The sequence below is a fragment of the Oncorhynchus tshawytscha genome, linkage group LG24 (genome assembly GCF_018296145.1).
Source record: "Oncorhynchus tshawytscha isolate Ot180627B linkage group LG24, Otsh_v2.0, whole genome shotgun sequence".
Lineage (NCBI taxonomy): Eukaryota > Metazoa > Chordata > Actinopteri > Salmoniformes > Salmonidae > Oncorhynchus > Oncorhynchus tshawytscha.
The window spans coordinates 15,902,712-15,922,392 of NC_056452.1; the positions used below are offsets into that span (position 1 = coordinate 15,902,712).

The 19,681-nt window shown below is 43.3% G+C and overlaps 1 protein-coding gene across 1 annotated transcript in view; it reads left to right on the forward strand.

Moving 5' to 3' along the window:
* LOC112223565 (unconventional myosin-Id-like) overlaps nt 1–19,681 on the forward strand; it is a 126,849-nt gene that overhangs the window by 14,123 nt on the left and 93,045 nt on the right. Inside the window, exons 2-3 of the mRNA XM_042305391.1 lie at nt 13,320–13,528; nt 14,144–14,237. Of these exons, the coding sequence (XP_042161325.1) occupies nt 13,320–13,528; nt 14,144–14,237 (303 nt within the window). The remainder of the gene's footprint in view (nt 1–13,319; nt 13,529–14,143; nt 14,238–19,681) is intronic.

Consider the following 19,681-nt stretch of genomic DNA (forward strand, 5'->3'; position numbering starts at 1 on the left):
TTTGGGGCTGTTTTTCTGCAAAGGGACCAGGATGACTGATCTGTGTAAAGGAAAGAATGAATGGGGCCCTGTATCATGAGATTTTGAGTGAAAACCTCCTTCCATCAGTAAGGGCATTGAAGATGAAACGTGGCTGGGTCTTTCAGCATGACAATGATCCCAAACACACCGCCCGGGCAACGAAGGAGTGGCTTCGTAAGAAGCATTTCAAGGTCCTGGAGTGGCCTAGCCAGTCTCCAGATCTCAACCCCATAGAAAATCTTTGGAGGGAGTTGAAAGTCTGTGTTGCCCAACAACAGCCCCAAAACATCACTGCTCTAGAGGAGATCTGCATGGAGGAATGGGCCAAAATACCAGCAACAGTGTGTGAAAACCTTGTGAAGACTTACAGAAAACGTTTGACCTCTGTCATTGCCAACAAAGGGTATATAACAAAGTATTGAGATAAACTTTTGTTATTGACCAAATACTTATTTTCCACCATAATTTGCAAATAAATTCATTAAAAATCCTACAATGTGATTTTCTGGATTTTTCTTCTCATTTTGTCTGTCATAGTTGAAGTGTACCGATGATGAAAATTACAGGCCTCTTTCATCTTTTTAAGAGGGAGAACTTGCACAATTGGTGGCTGACTAAATACTTTTTTGCCCCACTGTACACTATATATACAAAAGTATCTCCACACTATGAGGTTGGAATAATACTGGGAAATGTTGAAAATGGTGATAAGCTGTTTTAGTGAGATGGCGTTTTAGCCTACCTAGTGCCATCACAAGGTGGTAAATTAGTTAATAGACCAATAAGCAAAAGAGTTCCTAAACTCTCTGCCAATAACAGCTAGTTTTTAGTTTCCCCCTTCCCACTCAGACCACTCCCAGATCGCCAGGTGTTTCTTCTGACACATTGGTGTGGCTGGCTTCCGGGTTAAGCGGGCATTGTGTCAAGAAGCAGTGCGGCTTGGCTGGGTTGTGTTTCGGAGGACACACGGCTCTTGACCTTCACCTCTCCCGAGTCCGTACAGGAGTTGCAGCAATGGGACAAGATTATAATTACCAATTGGATACCACAAAATTGGGGAGAAAAATGATTTAAAAGAAATATATATAATTTCGGAGAAAAAGGTGTATACATTAAAAAAAATCAAATAATAGTACATGGATGAACACTTCACGGCAGCGTGTTTTTTCAGTTTAGTCTGTAGCTAGCTACAGCTTGTTTGGCCCGTTGTTGTATCAAGTCACTCCGGTTCACACTGACCGTGTGCAGAAAGTAGTCCGTCACAACTGTTTCCCATTGATATTTGTCGATAGCGCCTGCTAAATTCTGGGCAGCAATGTTGTTGAGTGCAGTAGCAACACTTTTGCAGTTCTACATGGCTAACATTATACATTTTGTAAAAGCCGCTGTAGCAAGGATTTATCTAAAAAAACCGAGCAGCTCATGTTGTAGGCATGTTCCAGATGTCTAGCCCATCCATTATCTCAGCCAATCACAGCTAGCGAGAAGGTTCTAAACCAACTAGGCTCGTAATTTAACAATTCCATTCGTATTTGCAGATGGCATACAAGTCTGTTATTAAGGGGTCATGGAAGTTCATATGTTCCAGGAGGCATTTCTGCCCAAAAAAACGCATTTTGATAAATTAAACAAATCAAATGCCTCTCCTGTGAAATAGTGACTTGCGACATAAGCCTAGCTTCTTGAAACAGGTTACATTTGATATTTAGATGAAAATGGCTGCTTTGGACCTTTTTGTGCGTGTGTGTGTGTGTGTGTGTGTGTGTGTGTCAAACTGTGTGGGTGTAGTGGCTGGGCGATGTCATTCTCTAGATCTTTTGTTCCCTTGTCTACCTGTTGGCTCAATGCCCTAAGGCACTGTGGGGGATCTGGCTTTCACAGCCAGGTCTGAGATCAGATCACAGCCCCAGCATGACTCACTTCACATACCTTTTGAATGCCCACCTAGACACTCTCTCTTTCTCTCTTTTCCTTTCTTTCTCTTTATATCTATCCTATGCTCCCTCTATCCCTATACGGTAGCTAAGTATGCTCTCATATTTCTACCCTAACTTCTCCCTTCCCTCTCTCTTTGTCTCCCTCACTCCCTCTGTCTGTTTTGGTGCTTTTTCCTGCCCTCTTTTTACCCCTGACAGAAATCTCAGCGCGTTCCTGAAATAGCCTGCTGAGTAACGTCTGAGTCAATTTGGATGGACTTGTCTTTCTCTCTCTCCAGCGGCCTGTCGTCATCCTCCCATCAGCTGGTTGGCTGTGAATTTACATAGGTAAATGGACTGGCCAACATGTTAAAGTGCAAGCAGGTTCCGCATCGGACCGGCAGCCAGGCCCAACAGCCAGCCACCCTCCCCTCCCTTCTCTTCTCTGAAGTCTCTTTATTGAATTCTTGAAACTTAATCTGACTAAAATGAATCTTTTGTTCTCTCGCTGAGCTCCCCTAGCTCAGGATCGACCGGGGAAGTAGCTGTGATCTCCTCCGTCAGAGTAGTAAACAGTAAAGGGCCGAGGCCCGAAGAAACACTACTGTCTGTCAGCCACCAGATCTCCAGCCAAGCTGTTTTACACCTGGCTCCCATTTCCTAAGTATTCAGACGCGAGCCAATGAAAATGGAGTTCATGGGAACACATGCTAGTCTATATCTCACGCGTCAACACAAAATATGCCCCGCTGCTTTATTCTACATTTCATTCAGTGTTCTTATGACTGAATGTGTAAGATGACAAGATGGACACCTCTAGTAATTGTCATCATATGAAGGGCCTACAATGTACGACCTATGACCCAGAGGTTTTCCTAGTCACGTGGTCAGGAGAAACTCCAGTCACTAATCATATGATTGGTTCATAATAATGGTTCATTTTGTAAATAATGGTTCATTTCAAAATGGTGGGAAGGTTACCTTGTTTGTTTCTCTGTCTCACCCTTTCAATACTGGGTGTGTCATGTCCTGTAGTTTCCCTGTCACATCCTAACATCTGTCCCAAACCATTGAAAAGTAAAGGACTCTCAGCTGCATCCTCTCCCCTTTAGAGCCAGAAGAGTTGCTAACACTAGTTGCTAACCCATCTGATTGCTATCATAAATCTGCAGACGTGCTGTCATTAGAGTAGAGGGAAGGGGAGGTACTGTAGTGATCTCACCCAGTCAGCTCTGCGCCAGCTGTGGTGCAGAAGCTGCACTATGGTACAGAGGGGGAGTCCAGATCCACTCCTACAGTATGTGCTTGTGAAAATTGATTTGTCTGTGGGCCAAGGGCTGGGAGTGTTGTGTTTAAGGCCCCAGGCAGACAGGCTGCAGTGGGAGCCAGGAGCTTCTCTTTAGCACTAAGGAACAGTTTACAAAGCAATGGAAAATCTCCCAATGCAGTTCTCAGATGTTTGACAAGAGCTGAAGGAGAAGGAGGCCCATAGATGGCTGTGAAGAGAATGGGCGTGATCGATGTTAGGATTGCTTCATTCAGGTGTAATGGCCAGTTGGCCATAAGATAACATTTTGTATCGGATCAGATATAGTATGTACTTTGACTCGTAGTTGTCGTTCAGCTGATCAAAGTCTTCAGAGATATCTAGATTTCGGAGATTTGTCTGTTGATGCCTGTGACTAAATATGTGTTTTATATCTATGAAATCAAATCAAATTTTATTTGTCACATACTCATGGTTAGCAGATGTTAATACGAGTGTAGCAAAATGCTTGTGCTTCTAGTTCCGACCATGCAGGAATATCTAACAAGTAATCTAACATAACCATTTCACAACAACTACCTTATACACACAAGTGCAAAGAAATGAATAAGAATATGTACATATAAATATTGACCAGTAATGGGAGTTTTTGAAGTGAATATCTCTTCAATGGATTCAAACACTTTTCCAGAACTATGCTTTCCTTTGAAATAGCACTGGCTGAAATGACCCAACATGTCCTCAAATGACCCTTAACTTCCAATAGACAAACTTAATTTATGCCAGAATCACCAGTTTCCATTTCTCTCTATGAAACAGCTCCATAAAAGTGTGAAAAAAATCGTAATCCCTGAGAGGTCGTACCCAGCATGCACTGGGCCAGATAAGCTGTAAATCATTCAATCAGTCTAAACAGGGACAGCAGAACACTGCTTGGTGGTAAATTCATGGGGAAAGAGAAAATTGGAACAGCCAGAGATTATCCCTGTCTTGATTACTGGAAATCCCCAACAAGGTCACAGTCACTGATAACAGCCAGCCAGCACGTGTTGTGTTGTCTATTATACTGGATCCTTGGCGATAACACTGGCTGTGTCCTATTCCTTTTACCCCTAGGCATCTTTTGAAGGTTTGGAATGATGAAGTAATATGGTAACAATTCCACCGTGCGCTGTTTTTAAAAAATATGCCATTCCAATCCTTTCAGCTGTACACAAGTGTCTGTGCAAACCTGTTGGGAATTCAACAGATGGATGCATTTTTAAGGCACTGCATTGCAGTGCTTGAGGCGTCACTACAGACCTGGGTTCGATCCCAGGCTGTGTCACAGTTGGCCGGGACTGGGAGTCCCATGAGGCGGCGCACAATTTGCCCAGCGTTGTCCGAGTTAGGAGAGGGTTTTGCAGGCCGAAATGTCCTTGTCCCATCACGCTCTAGTGACTCCTGTGGCGTGGCGGGCCGCGCGCATGAATGCTGACACGTTCGCCAGGGGTACCGTGTTTCCTCTGACACATTGGTGCGGCTGGGTTAAGCGGGCATTGTGTCAAGAAGCAGTGCGGCTTGGCTGGGTCATGTTTCGGAGGACGCACGGCTCTCGACCTTCGCCTCTCCGGAATCCGTATGGGAGTTGCAGCGATGGGACAAGACTGTAACTACCAATTGGATCCCACAAAATTAGGGAGAAAAAGGGGTAAAAAAATGTCTCGTGGGCCGGATTGAAGTGCCTGGTACATTGCCCCCCCTTGGTCTAGGGGATAGGCTCTAGAGGCTATTTGGTTTAAAGAGGTCTCTTAGGACCACCATGCTATGTTATATACGTATGTTCGTGAGGTTGCATTCTTCTCTTTATCTGTATTTTTAAGAATTGTCATTCAGTTCCTATCTACAAGCCATCAGACTGCTGAACAATTGAACTGGACTGACCACGTGCTCTGATTCTCCACACCTTAGCACACATGCACTGACTCATGCACACGCCCACACAGACATACACACCCATACACACCCATATACATTCATGCTACACACACATCACAACTGCTGCTACCAGATAGGGTTGGGCGGTATCCAGATTTTCATGTCGTCACACCGTTTCTCTCATTCCGGGATTTATGGTATTACCGGCTAAGTACACAAGTGGGCGCCAGAAAAACAATAAAACGGCCATTGTGCATCTATTACCAGAATGCTAACATAATTAGCACAAAAAATTGCAAATTTTCGTGGAGCCTGCTGCTACATATGCTAAAGAGTACAACAGACAGGCTATGCAGCTCATAAAGTTATACATACAGTATATCGGTAGGAGCTACCGAATGCCATTTTTGGTGAGTTTGGACATTTTACAAGCGAATATGAAAATGTGCAAATGAACAAAGTTTTGAGGCATGTTTGTGTTGTGGAAATTACCACCAGAGACTCAAAGTCAAACTTAAGAGGTTCTGGAGAGGTTCCAACAAACCTAATGCACCATAGTACACGTCGGTCGGGAGCACTTCCGGGGCAGTCCCGTTAGTTCTGTTATATACTGCTTACATAGACAAGTTATATTTGCATGATTTACATTATTCATGGATCATAATGAATTCATAATTAACGTTTGGCTCCTGCATGTGACTGGCACCGTGTCCTATCTTAACTTATAGAACATATTCTGGGCGTTCTGCCAAAAAGTCTGAGGAGGGGGCCATGACCGTCTCTCTGTCATATCTCTACCCAGCACCTACAGGAACCAATGATTGTATGAGACAAGATGTACAATTCAAGGCTTTCTCTTCAGACAACAAAACTTCCGTCAGTTTTAAAAATATTTTAACCCCTTTTTCTCCCAAATGTTTGATCTTGTCTCATTGCTGTAACTCCCCAATGGGCTCGGGAGGTGAAGGTCAAGTAATGCGTTCTCCGAAACATGACCCGCTTCTTAACACCCGCTAGCTTAACCCGGAAGCCTGCCGCACCAATGTGTCGGAGGAAATACCGTTCACCTGACAACCGAGATCAGCCTGCAGGCACCCGGCCTGCCACAAGGAGTCACACACGCGATGAGCCAAGTAAAGCACCCCCGGACAAACCCTCCCTTAACCCGGACGACGCTGGGCAAATTGTGCGCATGGGAATCCCGATCATGGCCGGTTGTGATACATCCCGGGATCGAACGTAGGTCTGTAGTGACCCCTCTAGCACTGCGATGCAGTGCCTTAGACCTCTGCGCCACTCGGGAGGCCCCACACTTGCTTGTATGAAAGTACTGGCTTTGGAGCAGCATGTATCCACTGTGTCTGTGTGGAGACTGGAGCCGCTAGGGCAACGGGCCTGCCTGCTCTGCTCGTAGGAGACATGGCAGAAAGCTAACACAATAAGATGTCCCGCCACCTTATTCATTCAGCCACTTACTTTTTTTGTAAATGCAGATTTAAAATGCTTCTTATTGTCATCTCTGCTAGAGGGACACGTTTTTTTGTGGTTCAGTTGCGCTTCTCCACTCAGAATGGCTGATTGTGAATTCTTATCTATCTGCAGACAGTGTTATGACTGATGTGTATCTAATTTTCTCTGGTAAAATGCAAAATGAACTTTAAGCAAAACATTTGAAATATGATAGGCATGCGTTGTTCTTTCAAAAAGACCTTGCTTTTCCATCGTAAGCTCATTTACTTGTGTGGCTGCAGGCAGAAAATAGCTTTGCACTTCTGTTGTCATCCGATGAAATTGAAGCGATTTTCTGCCGAATGTGTTGCACTGATGCATTATCTGTGAAGGAAAACTATCGTTGCGCTTCCCTGATCACTCTATTGAAGCAGAAAAACACAGACTTTTCTCGGGGACACCCATATGTAAAAATGTATGCACGCTAAGGCTAAGTCGCTTTGGATGAAAGCGTCTTCTAAATGACATATAATAATAGAAAACGCGACCCCTGTCAATAGGACTCACCTGCTCGAAATGAAGAACTTGATCTGATTGAGCTCGTAACGTATTGCACAAGGTGACTGCAGGTACTTAAAAAGTAGCTGCAAATATTAAAATGTATAGAACGACTTCAAAAGAATTTGTTTCAACGGTACTGACGGTATTGAAAAAACATCCCGTGGCTATTTTCAAATACCCTAGTATACGGTATATACGGTATACCACCCAAGCCTACTACCAGACTCTTGCTCTGCTCAATTTAGTCACTTGCCCCCATCCCCATTTCCCAAAACACGTGTAAATATTGGACTATAAATTGTTCCTGTATTATGCTTATGCTGAAATGTATTCATCTATTCTACTGCCATTTATTTGATGTTCGTATTCACATTTTCTTATTTCTTATTGTTGCATTGTCGAGAAGGAACCTGCAAGTAAGCATTTCATTGGTCGATGTATACCATGGGTATCCTGTACATACAGCTAATACAACTTTAAACTAAACTTGAGTGAGAAAATTGCTCCCCACCCTAGTTAACCACTGACAAAGAACCATAAAAGACCCACCCAAACAAGATTGGGGCCAGCGGTTATATACTTTGCTTCGGCTTGTAATTCACTTCTGAGGGGTGTGTGCGCATGGGCTGGCATTGGAATCTTTATACGAACGGTAGGGACAGACAGTCATAGTGAAGTAGACATTACAGTGGCTCAACAAGCTCCAAGCCCAAGGTAGCTCTTGAGATTGATTGTTTGTGGTCTAGCTTGTGGTGTAGCTCAAAGGGTATCGCTTCTCTGCTTTTTGTTCTGTGTAAGGAGGCCCAGTCCCAATCAACTACCTCAGGCACAAGTCACTGGAAACTGGGAAATGCGGTGTAAAAAGAAGAGGGCAGGAGAGGTCAAGGAAAATGGAGTGAAAACGACAGTCCCAAAATGTTGGCCACACCTTAATCTTGAGTCCAAAACACACACACTTTCCCTATCCAACCTTTCCCTCTCTCTGGTCTCTCTCTCTCTGGTCTCTCCCGCTCTCTCTCTGGTCTCTCTCGTTCTCTCTCTGGTCTCTCTCGTTCTCTCTCTGGTCTCTCCCGCTCTCTCTCTGGTCTCTCTGGCTGGTCTCCCTCTCTCTGGTCGTCTCTCTCCCTGGTCTCTGCCTGTCTCTCTCCCTGGTCTCTCTCCCTGGTCTCTCTCCCTAGTCTCTCTCCCTAGTCTCTCTCTCTCTCATTTTACATTTTAGTAATTTAGCAGATGCTCTTATCCAGAGTGCAGTCAACTCAAAAAGTGAACCAAACTTTCCTCATTGAAAAGCATTGAAGAGAATTGGAATTTTAGTGTACTTCCTGAATTGAAATGGAATTCAAATCAAATCAACATGTATTTGTCACATGCGCCGAGTACGACAGGTGTAGGTAGACCTTACAGTGAAATGCTTACTTACAAGCCCTTAACCAGCAATGCTGTTTTAAGAAAATACCCCCCAATATAGTAAGAGGTAAGAATAACAAATAATTAAAGAACAGCAGTAAATAACAACAGTGGGGCTATATACAGGGGCTACTGGTACAGAGTCAATGTGCGGGGGCACCGGTGCTGAGGTAATATGTACATGTAATTGCCCTCAATCCTGGTAAGCTCATACATTTTTGTACTTTTTTTGTACTCTCTCGCTGTCTACCTCTCATCCTCCCTCTCCCTCTTTCTGCTCTGGGCCCAGCTGTGAGTTGAAGAGTGTCTGACTGGCATGACCCACAGCATTCATGTCCTTCCAGCAGTACCCCTCCCTTGAGCTGCCGGGAAACCGGAGGAGAAGGGAGAGAAGGAGGGAGGGAGAGAGGGGAGGAGCGCTGAGACATGCTGACATCAACACCCTCACGCTCTGACGCTAGAGTTGCCATAGTACCCTCCCTCCCACCCACCTCCAGTTTTTCTAAAGACCCTAGCCGGGATCTAGAACGTTTCTCAACCTTCCCAGAAACAGCCACCCAACGTTTAGTCTAGACTCACACTCCAGTCTGTTTGTTTATCTTTGTAATAATCTCTCTGTGTTATTGAAATCCCCTGGAAGGAGACTCACTGAACCATCCAGTGGTGTCACTCATACTCTCCCACAGATGTGTCTCTCATCATAATACGCGCACAATTGATTCTGTTTTTGGACAGATGCCCTCTGATCCTGAAGAGATGAGGATGGAATAGGACATGAATCATAATGTGTATTTATTAAAACCCCAGAGGTTCGGGAAAACACCAGGACACTGTCTGTATTGTTGAAACGGCCTGACGGACTGTTTGGGTGGAACGGTAATATAACGCAAACAGATTGTTTCCTTGTCTGCCATTGTGTTTCTTCTCTACCATATATGACGTTACTGAGTGTGGATGGAAACCAAACCACAATGACAAAATCACACTCCCTAGTGATGTTCTCGATTTTGGACTTATACTTCCCCACGTCCCGTCTGAAACCTGTTAGGTCTACAGTAGCCTATATAGTGTTACGTAGATTCGCATTCAGCAATTTTTCTTTTTGTTTCTGTCAACTCCTAACCAGCAGAGATCACAGCCATAGATGGAACACTCCCAACTGGTAGTTCATTGTTTACATTCCCCCAGATCACATTGTACACGTGCACTTTAAGTGGGCAGCTCACTGTGTTGGCCCAGGGTATGTAGTGGAAAGGAGGCCTATCTGTGCTTCTCATACAAAGACCCCCAATTGACGTGTGAACAATGGAGCGGGCAGTGCACACAGCAGCATTCTGCCCTGTAGGATGGCACAATGGCTCCTTCTCTAGTGCCAGGGGAGGTGCCACCAGCCAACCTGCCAGGCTTAGCAGCCTGCCCACCACTTCCATAGGCCCTCGGGCATGGGCAACCATGCCAGCCTGGGCACACGATGCCAACCTGGGCACACAAACACGCCGTCTCTGTGTCAGCCATGCCCAGTGGTGCGTGGCATGACGACATGAGAGGGCTCACACATGGCTGGCTGCAGGAGAATGAGCCAGTCATCACCTGTGTTGACCTGTCAGAGAATTAGCCATGGTTGTTTGGGTAGTGTACTTTAATTAAGCTCTCGGTCTCTTTTCATTTGTTCTCTCAGTTCTCATTTAATATCTAAAGCAATCTTTCTCTTCTGTTTGTCTGTCTGGGCGTTTCAGCTGAAACACTGGTTCAATTACAGTCTGTGTGTGTTTTGGCCAGTTCTTCAACAACCATTGTGTGTATGTTGTGGCTTACCTCAATTGCTCTGTCAATGTTTGTATGTTGCTCCGTTCAGTGTTCATCATTTAAGCATGTTCAATGCACAACACATCATGACTATCAATAGGCCTATATCTAACAACGCAAGATTGCTTGCTTTATCTGAATAAAACCCCATTCGGGTTTTCGATCAGCAGACCGAGCTTACCTCAATTACGAGATGGCTAAAGGTTGCAGACCATGTTTTCTCCATTAGGAGGGACAAAGGTTGTGGACCATTGCTGAATCTTTTAACCATACCACAAGGTTATACTCTTAGACTATCGATACCCGACAGAATGAGAACAAGTCTTTGATATGAATTACTAGTCTGCAGCTAGAAATTCGGTATCATTGAACGCGAAGAACGACAACCGCCGAAACATCCATTCTATCACTCTGAACAATCCCCTCTAACCACAACCGGGAGAGAGACGGACAAATCTACAAAAGACACACACTTTTCACCAGCGATCAAGACGATACACTGAGCGTAAATATATATATTGATTACAATTGTTCCCGAATGAGTGAGCGTTCATGTGTAAAGGATTAGCATTTCAATTGTTAGAATTATCACTCTGTAGTGACTTCTTAGTCGACCCCCACTTCCCCTTTTGTCTAACAAGCCGCCATGCTGGTTTAGCCCACTAGGGCACATCCTCCTATCATTACATTTACCTTTGTTTGTTTGTTTATGCATTTCTGTGAATGACTTAGTTAGTAATAAATAAATGATTTAAGACAATTGATGTATGGATGACTCCTACTGAAGACTGGGTTCGTGCAGATAACCAACCATTTACGACGTTTGGAATGAGACTAACATGAGGTAAAATAAATAAATCATTAATTCGAAGACTAATTGATCAGATAAAATATCTGAAAAGTTATTTTAGGAAATGATAACTTTGCAATCTGAATATTTTTCCTTGGTGCCTAGTTAATTAGTTACGTGATTAATCAGTTGATCGCGTAATAACTAATTACAGAGAATCTTTGATAAAAACCAGAAGTTTTCAGTTAATGATAGTAAAGACACGACAATCAGAAGCCAAGGTTTCTTTCCAGGGACTATGTGCAAGGGCAGTGCTGTAGCAAAGGTCTTAAGATCGTAATTACGATAACCGGGTCTTTGAAATATTGTAAAATAGGATATTTTCTTAGTAACTTACCTGGCTATATCACATAAGTACATCAATACAGAGGGACACAGTCTGGAAAAGCAGTGATCCTGAAGCTGTATTCCACTGTAGGCCTCTGGAACCCAGAGCTGCCAGGAGGAACCCAGAGGCCAGAGCAGAGGTAGGCTTGGCCCGGGGTGCAGCTGAGAAGAAAGGCTCTATTCTTCTGAGTAGGGGGAAAAGACCCTGGTCCAGCAGAGGAAGGAAGTGAGACAGGCAGGCAGGCTGCCGGAGGGCAGAGAAAGAGAGCGAGAGAGAGAGAGTGAGAAGGCCAAGATCAGCCAAAGATCAGCCACAGTCAGCTCCTCTCTCTACATTCTACACAGCTGTAGGATCAGTGTCTTCAACTGCATAATGTGTGTAGCCATTGGAGTTGGACCTACCAAGACCATGTTCCTGGTAGCATCCATGCCTGCATACATGCATCCCTCTAGGCTGAAGATCAGTATAGACCGCTATCATTGTCTGACGCATTGTTGTGTTGAAGGAAGGGTTGAGATATAGAGAGGGATGCTTCATTCTATAGTGATGGAGGACCTCTTTGTTTAGATAGGACGGCAGGTAGCCAAGCGGTTAGAGCAGGGGTGGGTAAACTTTTTTGGCTCGAGGGCCACATCGAGATTTTGAAATCCAACGGAGGGCCGCATTTTTGGGGGGACCAATTGTTTAATAAAATCAATTGGCGGGGGCCTCCGGAGTGGCACAGCTGTTTTGTCCCATCGCGATCTAGCGACTCCTGTGGCAGGCCGGGCGCATGCATACTGACACTGTCGCCGGGTGTACGGTATTTCCTCCGACACGTTGGTGCGGCTGGCTTCCGGGTTAGGCGGGCATTGTGTCAAGAAGCAGTGCGGCTTGGCTGGGTCGTGTTTCGTGGGACGCACGGCTCTCGACCTTCGCCTCTCCCGAGTCCGTACTGGAGTTGCAGCGATGGGACAAGACTGTAAATACGGATTGAAGTGGCCGGCGGACTGTACTTTGCACCCCCCCCCCATTGAGTTAGAGTATTCGGCCAGCAACCAAAAGGGCAGACAAGGTGAAACATCTGACGTGCCCTTGAACATGGCTGACCCTGTAAAACAACACATTTCACTGCACCTATCTGGTGTGTGTGACAATAAAACCCTTTTTTTTATAGTCTTACATAGAGAGCAGGACACTAATGTAATGTTTCTCAGCGCTAGATGCTGTTACCTCTGCACAGAGTCAGTGGATTGCTGTCGATGTTGGGATGATAAGGTTGGTGATAGAACATCATAAAGGCTAATCAAGGGTTATGATGAGAGCGAGAGCAGATTGCTTGGTTGTCCAAACATGACTTTGTATAGTCTTGATCTTTTTTGTTGTTGTGGGTAAAATGTTAGATTTGACTGGAATACCTGTACTTCTGACCAGCATTTGTGGATATGTTTTATCCACAAATGTTTTAAATATATGCCTTTTTGAAAATGTATACATTCTACTCCAAAAACGGTCCTTTTCCTCTAATAATCTTATGAATCAGCAGTGTAGCATCACACGTTCAAATCAAATGTTTATTTGTCACATGCACCGGATACCACAGGTGTAGACCTTACAGTGAAATGCTTACTTACAAGCCCTTAACCAACCATGCATTTTTATTTTGAATACCTAAAAAAAATATATAAAAAAATTAACAACTAATTAAAGAGCAGCAGTAAAATAACAATAGCGGGGCTATATACTGGGGGGGTACCGGTACGTTGTCAGGTGACATGAGGAGGAGTTGACCATGCTCGTTGTCTCATGTGGCTGCAGGTTTGAGAAGGGTCGCATCTACACCTACATCGGCGAGGTGGTGGTGTCGGTTAACCCTTACCGTGCCATGAACATCTACGGTCGAGACACCATCGAGCAGTACAAGGGCCGGGAGCTGTACGAGCGACCGCCACATCTCTTCGCCATCGCAGACGCAGCCTACAAAGCCATGAAGAGGAGGAACAAGGACACCTGTATTGTCATCTCAGGTAACGGGGGAAGCCCTCAAAAACGGCCAACCAAATCAGTTTTGATTGATGAATTCTTATCTGTCTAGTGAATTAATTGCAGCATAGAAATACCCAACATTATAGGATATTATAAGGGCTCATAAATGCTTATAAGAAGTAATACACGTACGTAACACTGGTTCAGGTCAAATTGCGTCTTCCTTGATGCCAACTTTAGTTTTCGTTTGAAAACGTACCTTTTTAAAGTGTAAAATATTTTCTCAAAATATTGAAGTTATGTATGACCTTTGCTCTAAAGTTTTCTGTCTGGAGTAATCTGAGTTTGTCATTTCAGTGGAAAGCCTTTTGGGGAACTCAATATGACCCTATATAGTTGAAAATAGCAGGACCAATTCTTCACCTTATTTCTAAGAAAACATTGAAAGTGGCCACAAGCTGTGACAGCGTGGTGAATCTATTTGGTTGACAGAGTGCCACTTAGTGGTGAAGAGAGGAATATTCTGTATCAAAAGGCATCAATCCCAAAACTCACCCTGAAGAAGCCTGTGTTAATATAGATGACATTTCAGACATTCTCATTGGATTCCCTGGCACTTTCTAACACATTATTGTGTTTCTTTTTTTTCATTGCAGGGGAGAGTGGCGCCGGGAAGACTGAAGCCAGCAAATATATAATGCAATACATTGCTGCTATCACAAACCCCGGGCAAAGAGCGGAGGTGGAAAGGTGAGACATTCTGCCGTTCTTCTGTGAGAGGTTTCCATTTGAACATTCTCAGAATGTCCATACTAAATGACCTGTGAATGCAGAAGTAATCAGAAATGGTTTGCATTCCCAGGAGTACAGTATGATAAACTAAATAAAGTTTGAGGTAGTTGTCACCATTTCACATGTGGTATGCACTGGGAGGGTTTCTGCTAGATGGAGCAGAAATGCCTCTCTATCGCCGTAGAGAATGTGATGATTTGGGACACAGTCTTGAGTAAAAGTGCGTTGCTTGCCATGCAAGATTAATATTGGTTGAAGGTAGGCTTGGGTGATATACCGTCACACCATATACGGTGTTATTTCTAAATGTTCAATATTGTATACAAAATACCGCCTCACGGAGGTGCATGCTACAGCACTGCTTATAACCAGGGTTGGGTAGGTTACTTTCTAAATGTAATCTGTTACAGTTACTAGTTACCTGTCCAAAATTGTAGTCAGTAATCTGTCACACTGTTCAACTGAAGGTCATGAGGCATTTCTAAGTTATATTCCTCAAGAATCAATGGCTTTTACAGTACCAGTCAAAAGTTTGGACACACCTACTCATTCCAGGATTTTTCTTTATTTTCACTATTTTCTTTATACATTGTAGAATAATAGTGAAGACATCAAAACTATGAAATTACACACATGGAATCATGTAGTAACCAAAGAAGTGTGAAACAAGTCCAGATATATTTTTGATTCTTCAAAGCAGCCACCCTTTGCCTTGATGACAGCTTTGCACACTCTTGACATTCTCTCAGCCAGCTTAATAAGGAATGCTTTTCCAACAGTTTTGAAGGAGTTCCCACATATGCTGAGCACTTGTTGACTGCTTTTCCTTCACTCTGCGGTCCAACTCATCCCAAACTATCTCATTTGGGTTGAGGTCGGGTGATTGTGGAGGCCAGGTCATCTGATGCAGCACTCCATCACTCCTTAGTCAAATAGCTCTTACACAGCCTGGAGGTGTGTTTTGGGTCATTGTCCTGTTGAAAACAAATGATAGTCCCACTAAGCACAAACCAGATGGGATAGTGTATTGCTGCAGAATGGTGTGGTAGCCATGCTGGTTTAGTGTGCATTCTAAATAAATCACAGACAGTGTCACCAGCAAAGCACCATCACACCTCCTCCTCCATGCTTCACGGTGGGAACCACACATGTGGAGATCATCCATTTACCTACTCTGCGTCTCACAAAGACACGGCGGTTGGAACCTAAAATCCAAAATTTGGACTCATCAGACCAAAGGAGAGATTTTCACCAATCTAATGTCCATTGCTCATGTTTCTTGGCCCAAGCAAGTCTCTTATTCTTATTTGTGTCCTTTAATAGTGGTTTCTTTACAGCAATTCGACCATGAAGGCCTGATTCACGCAGTCTCCTCTGAACAGTTGATGTTGACGTGTCTGTTACTTGAACTCCGCGAAGCATTTATTTGGGCTGCAATCTGAGGTGCTAATGAACTTATCCTCTGCAGCAGAGATAACTTTAGGTGTTCGTTTCCTGTGGCGGTCCTCATGAGAGTCAGTTTCATCACAGCGCTTGATGGTTTTTCAACTGTACTTAAAGAAACTTTCAAAGTTCTTGAAATGTTCTGTATTGACTGACCTTCATGTCTTAAAGTAATGATGGACTGTCATTTCTCTTTGCGTATTTGAGCTGTTCTTGCCATAATATGGACTTGGCCTTTTACCAAATAGGGCTACCTTCTGTATACCACCCCTTCCTTGTCACAACACAACTGATTATCTCAAATACATTAAGAAGGAAAGAAATTCCACAAATGAACTATTAACAAAGCATACCTGTTAATTGAAATGCATTCCAGGTGACTACCTCATGAAGCTGGTTGAGAGAATGCCAAGAGTGTGCAAAGCTGTCATCAAAGTAAAGGGTGGCTACTTTGAAGTGTCTCAAATGTCAAATATATTTTGATTTGTTTAACACTTTTTTGGTTACTACATGATTCCATATGTGTTATTTCATAGTTTTGATGTCTTCACTATTATTCTACAATGAATAAAATAGTACAAATAAAGAAAAACCCAGGAATGAGTAGGTGTGTCCAAACCTTTGACTTTTTTGATATTCTCAGAGGACCGTTATTAGCATGTTTTAACCACTCCTATATAAATGGTAGATTACCAGACACAATTGTTGTTATTCATCCTAACATCATTACCCTCTAGCAACAGATGTGGGATACATACACACATACACACACTCATACACCCTTTCAGGTTATGTCGATATAGGACTCGTTTTACTGTGGATATAGATACTTTTGTACCTGTTTCCTCCAGAATCTTCACAAGGTCCTTTCTACCACAAACAACCATAAGCTCAGATGCTCAAGTCTTTCCATCCCTGAGCCCAATTCAAGAAAGGACTTGATTTACAAATTCATATACAGTTGCAGCTGTTTGAGAACGCATGCAAAATTGAGCTAATGCTGGCAAAAATGGGGAGATTTGATTAACCATTTTCAAGTCCTGGGTGATAGAGATCAGATACACCCCCTTCCCCTGAAACACACACACGCTGGTCCCCCGTTGTGACCATTTTCCCAAGCATCTCTGTTCCGTTTGGGGCCACAATAATATGCCCCCTCTCTGATTGTCTGAGGGTGACCCCCTCCCAATGGGTTACTGCATCTAGTGTTTCCAGCACTGCCATGACCTGGGTGGGGGCACCCCACCGGAATCCCCACCGGCTAGGTACAAGGTCGTCAAGGTTCTCATTAGCAGCTTTGAGAATTTTCTTGTATGTTATGCTATCCCTTCAGGGGGCTTTGGCTTTGTAGGACCAACCCTGCCAGGCAGGCTCAGAATCTTGTGGGGAAAGTGCTGCTTTAGTAGTTCTCTTTAGTTTATGGGTCGCTCTGGTGGGTGTCTAGGGTATAGGATTGGGGAACGTTAAATTATGATAGGACAATAAATAAATAAACTAGATTTATAATTTATTTTAAAATGTATGTATATCCCATATCTACACAAAATTGAAAGCTCTCTCTCACACAACCCCTGCTCACAAACACACATGAGCTCTGGGATTTGCAACAGTTTTCCTTTTTCACTCACTTAACTCCACACTTTTCCAAACACAAAAACACACATCCCACCTTCCATCACAATACATCCACACATACCCACATACTGTGCACATCTGATGAAACAAAATAGAACTGTTTGGCCATAATGACCATAGTTTGGAGGGAAAATGGGGAGGCTTGCAAGCTGAAGAACACCATCCCAACCATGAAGCGCAGGGGTGGCAGCATCATGTTATGGGGGTGCTTTGCTGCAGGAGGGACTGGTGGACTTCACAAAATAGATGGCATCATGAGAATGGAAAATTATGTAGATATATTGAAGCAACATCTCAAGACATCAGTCAGGAAGTTAAAGGTTGGTCGCAAATGGGTCTTCCAAATGGACAATGACCCCAAGCATACTTCCAAAGTTGTGGCAAAATAGCTTAAGGACAACAAAGTCAAGGTATTGGAGTAGCCATCACAAAGCCATGACCTCAATCCTTTAGAAAATGTGTGGGCAGAACTGAAAAAGCGTGTGCGAGCAAGGAGGCCTACAAACCTGACTCAGTTACACCAGCTCTGTCAGGAGGTATGGGCCAAAATTCACTCACCTTATTGTTGGAAGCTTGTGGAAGGCTACCCGAAACGTTTGACCCAAGTTAACCAATGTAAAGGCAATGCTACCAAATACTAATTGAGTGTATGTAAACTTCTGACCCACTGGGAATGTGATGAAAGAAAAACAAGCGGAAATAAATCATTCTCTCTACTGTTATTCTGACATTTCACATTCTTAAAATTAAGTGATGATCCTAACTGACCTAAGACAGGGAATTGTTACTAGGATTAAATGTCAGGAATTGTGAAAAACTGAGTTTAAAAGTATTTGGCTAAGGTGTATGTAAACTTCCGACTTCAACTGTATATATTTTATTACAATCCCTACCATGGCTAGTATTGGATCTTTCTTACCATTATTTGACTCCTCTATGGGATCGTTGTAATATTTAGAATAGCCATGGATAAGTCTTTGTGTCTCGGAACATTTGGTTATCAATATGCAGTTTATCGACTACGAGAGCTACACGTTTCCCTTATAATCTATTCACCTTGAAGATTGGGTACAGAACTTTGCGCCATTTTCCAATTTCTTTCAGGAATTGATCATTCATGCCTATTTTCGTGCCAGCGAGTCTTTCACCCAGGCTTTTAACCAAAGTCGAGGGCCTGCAATCCGTGCCAATATATCCTCCAAACACCAGCTTTCAGGGCTTTATCATTTTATATGGGTTAGAAAAATATTCAAATAATGTTTGACACATTTTCATTAAAAAAAACATTGTATTAATTTATTCATACTATTTCATCCTTCCACGAAATATAGTCCCAACACAAATCTAAGGTTTGCCAGCCAGCTGGTCTTTTGTTGCCAGAGACGCGACCCAGTCACTAAGTATTTTTGTTCTATATCTATGGATGCGACCCATTCGTTCATTCTAAATGTTCCATTGCCATACTGGCTGGCGTTCTTAACCCTTGCTTGCTAGCTGGCCAACTACGGCTAACTTAGTCAAGTCAAATAGTGCAGCCAGAATAACAGCAAATTAGCTACATTTGCGTTTGTTTAACCTGTTTTCTAGTGACATTTATTTGGATACATCCATAACAGTGAGCTAATGATGCATGATTTCGCCTGGCATAGAAAATGTGCTCTCTTGTCAGGACACTATTGTTCAGATGAGCTAGCCAACAACACAGCTACCACAATCACTTCAAACTGAAGCTGGAAAGACAGCTGCATAGCTGCATTTCGTTTAGTTTGACCTGTTTTCTGTTGACATTATTTGTATATATCCTTAAAAATTATGCCAGCTGATTCATGATTTCGACTGGCTGATAAAAGCTCCCTGCCTGTCTGTCGTGTCCCGACACATTCATTACTATGGGACAGCTGGAGATTGAATTTCAATATGGAAACAATGCTGCAAATGTCAGAGAGATTTATGCAAATCTCCACTGCTAGTCTAAAAGAAATTGAAGATAATGTCTAGATGCTTTTATAATGGATAACAAGTTTATACATTGCCTGGCTGGGCTGATGAGACAGTGGATTGCGCAGGGAGATGGAACAGAGTAAATAGGCATTTCAACCTCATAGCTTTTAGCTGGTGGTAACTTGTGGAGTAGATACCGGCTGAAATGCGGATTTAGCCAATCAGCATCCAGGATTAGACCCACCCGTTGTATAAATCCTTATAGGCCTTATCTTCTAAAGTACACATGCTGTATTATATCTCCTATCAGCAGTAGTGTAGTGCTATTAATGACATCATTATTTCCTGAAAGTTTGTACCGACAGATGTAGCGTATCAAATAT